The sequence below is a fragment of the Charadrius vociferus genome, unplaced genomic scaffold, assembly GCF_000708025.1.
Source record: "Charadrius vociferus isolate BGI_N301 unplaced genomic scaffold, ASM70802v2 scaffold561, whole genome shotgun sequence".
NCBI lineage: Eukaryota > Metazoa > Chordata > Aves > Charadriiformes > Charadriidae > Charadrius > Charadrius vociferus.
In genome coordinates this window covers 802,826-805,789 of record NW_009646848.1, presented here as the reverse complement: position 1 = coordinate 805,789, position 2,964 = coordinate 802,826, and the positions used below count along the sequence as shown (strand labels likewise).

Sequence of the window (2,964 nt, the reverse complement as noted above, 5' to 3'; positions counted from 1 at the left end):
CCAGAGCTGCTGTCAATGCTCTGGTGGTATAATCCCAGAGACAGGTTCCCCAAGATAAGCAAATGTAACTTAAAGTTTACATTTGACCTAGGAGGTTTTGTAGCTGCACACTCCAGTAGTAAGTATCCAGACACGTATGCAAAATTCTTCTCTTCAAATGTACGTTCCTTTCTGTTAGCTACTTGTCTGGACTATTTTTACAGCCAAAGATCAACAGGCGAGCAAAATATACATACAAAAAGACACACATGCAAGACACAGTTGTCCTCTGTGATGCATGATCTGAAAGTCTCCTTTAGATATGTCTCCTTCTCTTCTCCAGCTATCAAAGGAAACAAATTACTTGCTGCAGCTGGCAAGCTGCTTTGCATATATATGAGCCTTGTTCAGGTTTGGCAAGAGGAAATGACCATGCTGCGGCTGTATGGGATTGGGGAAGAAATAAGACAGAAGAGAGTGGCATTTTTGTGCTCACTAGTCCTCCCCAATGCCAGTCATCACCGCTATTACAAAGCACAACTGCTGAGAGTGAACATGTTATGGTTTGAAGAACCCACAATGATTTATTGTCATTTAGACCATTATTCTGTCACCCGGTGACCCCTCCCCACACTGGAAGGGGAATCGGGAAAAAGAAGAAAACCCAAGGGTTGAAATATAAACAGATTCAATAGAATAATATTAAATAATTAACATTAATAATACTAAAGAACCAATATTGATCCCGATACCAGTATAAAATATACAAGCATTATAGCCAATTATATCAGTAGGAAGCTGTGCACTCCCAATGGTGGATAGCAAATGTGGGACACTGTGAGTGCTATGGCTTCAGGAGGAAGGGAAGGCCTCAGGGGTCCAGCACCAGGGCAAGAAGTTCTTAGGATCACAGCCATCATAGAAGAGAAGCAACTCCTTGGCAAACCTTCTAATTTATATTGAGTGTGACTTTCTTGGTATGAAATAATCCTGTTGGACAGCTTGGGTCAAGTGCCCGGGTCTCACTCCTCCTCATCCCCGCACCTGGCTAGCTCAAAAACACTGAGGCCTTGAAACCCGCATAACATAGCTGACTATAAAGTAAATATTTTCACAAATTCAGACACTAGAGTCTTCTAAAAATGCAGTTTTCTCTAGCATTAGAAGAGACCTTACTGAAAAGTAAAATTACTGAAAGAGAAATTAATCCTGTGTCACTCAAACCAGGACAGCACATAATCACAGAACTTTCAATCCACACTTAGACAAAGCCAAAGAGTAGCTGGGTTACCTGCAAGATTCATGATACGTATAATGACTCCATGCATTGCTAGGTTCTTGAGACCTTGCCGGTTACGCATATCCAAGTGCTTGAACAGCTTGGCTGCATGTATTTTCAAGGTCACATTGGGATGTACTCTCAGGAACTTCAGAATTCTTCTGGAGCATCTCCCACAGGGGGTAGTAGATAGGAACCAGGTGATGGAGCAAGAAACTGATGGCATGGCCTTGAAACAATTTTCCAGGAAGTTGACTTCAGCATGTTGGGTAGAATTGTTTGAGCACCAGTTCCTCCAGATGGTACCTCTGCTCCACCTGATTTCATACAGCAGGTACACCACATTTGGATGTTTGTCAGGCAAATAATTTCTTATGAAGTCATCCGGCTGTATCTCCCACCTACGACAAAAGTACCAGCATACTATGATCCCAACACTTCCATGATGTTTGGTCCCATTGTGCATTGCCTGCTCTCAACATCAGCCAAGCCTCCCTCTCTCAGCCTTTCCCATCACAAATGAGCAGCTTGAATAATGTTGCAATCTAATGACCTAAATCTGGAATTTCATGAAGGGTCCAGAATTATTCCCCTAGAATGGCCCTGGTGAAACACCCACAGCACCTCCTTGAGATGTAAGCAATCCCATCACTCCTCCGAGATCAGCACTTGTCTAAGCAGTGAGACAAGTGGAAAGGAAGATTGGGGAAAGGGATGGTAAGGGGAAAACAAGGCACAATGCTTCTTAGCTTCACCTGTCTCTGGAAATTGGTTGGGGCCTAGGCAGTACACAGTAATAGAACTATATCTCTTACCCTTGGTTGTTCTGTCTGGGTGCAGGACCTACATAGAAAAGATTTGCAAGTCATTGGGAATAGTAGATCAGAAAATGAAATTTCCTTTACACCTCCTGTCCTGCCCCCTTTTGGTCCATACACTCTCTGCCAAATCTCTTTTATTTAAAAGACATATTCTGCACAGCAGCATAGCCACTCTGAGATGCAGGAGTGGTGGCTTTCTACTTGGGAGCTAAACTTGATGGTTGTTCAAACTATGATGTGCGTGAATCCTTGATCACTCTAACACGTTAGGGTTGACTGTGGTCTCACTCAAGTTTATCTTCACTGATTTCATCAGTACTGCATCTGCTTTTCCCTGAATAATCAAAGACCAGAATCAAATGCCTTCTGCCTTTGTATCTTCCAAACAACTTCTACTAGGCAAAAGTGGAATTATTTCCCTGTTGGTACTTATAACGTCAATCTAGACAAAACCATTTTCACAGCTAATGGTTCTTTTTTCTCCTAGTACGAACCTCATTCAAAAGCTGAAAAAATATACCAGTGTCAAGGAAAAAATATCAGTGCAGAAAGGAGGGTGATTTCTGACTAACAAATACTGACAGGGTGGCACCACAGGCCTGCCTGATTATATACGTTTTTTCTCTTGTGCTGGCAAAGAAGTTTGACCCTGTGCCTCATTCATCCCTTCCCAGCCGAGGGTCTAGATGAAAACAGTTGTGGGTGATCAAGGCTAGTTATGTAATTGTAGACGTCCATCCATAGCAAACTTAAGGATATAAGAACCTTCATTTCATTGAAGAAAAGAATTAATTTACTTAGAATTAAGATGCTAAAGGCACTTTTCCATAGCTCTTTAAGATGAGGAATTATGAAATATACAGAATGAAATTACATTTCAGCAGG

General features: G+C 41.9%; 1 protein-coding gene across 1 annotated transcript; it reads right to left on the bottom strand.

The window, feature by feature from the left end:
- Positions 1–589: 589 nt before the first annotated feature.
- Positions 590–1,484, bottom strand: LOC104294529 (C->U-editing enzyme APOBEC-1-like). The gene is made up of 2 exons (XM_009894142.1): positions 1,271–1,484; positions 590–612 (listed from the first exon to the last, which is right to left on the bottom strand). Exons 1-2 carry the CDS (start codon positions 1,482–1,484, stop codon positions 590–592), a joined length of 237 nt encoding a protein of 78 aa, XP_009892444.1.
- Between the last annotated feature and the right edge of the window lie 1,480 nt (positions 1,485–2,964).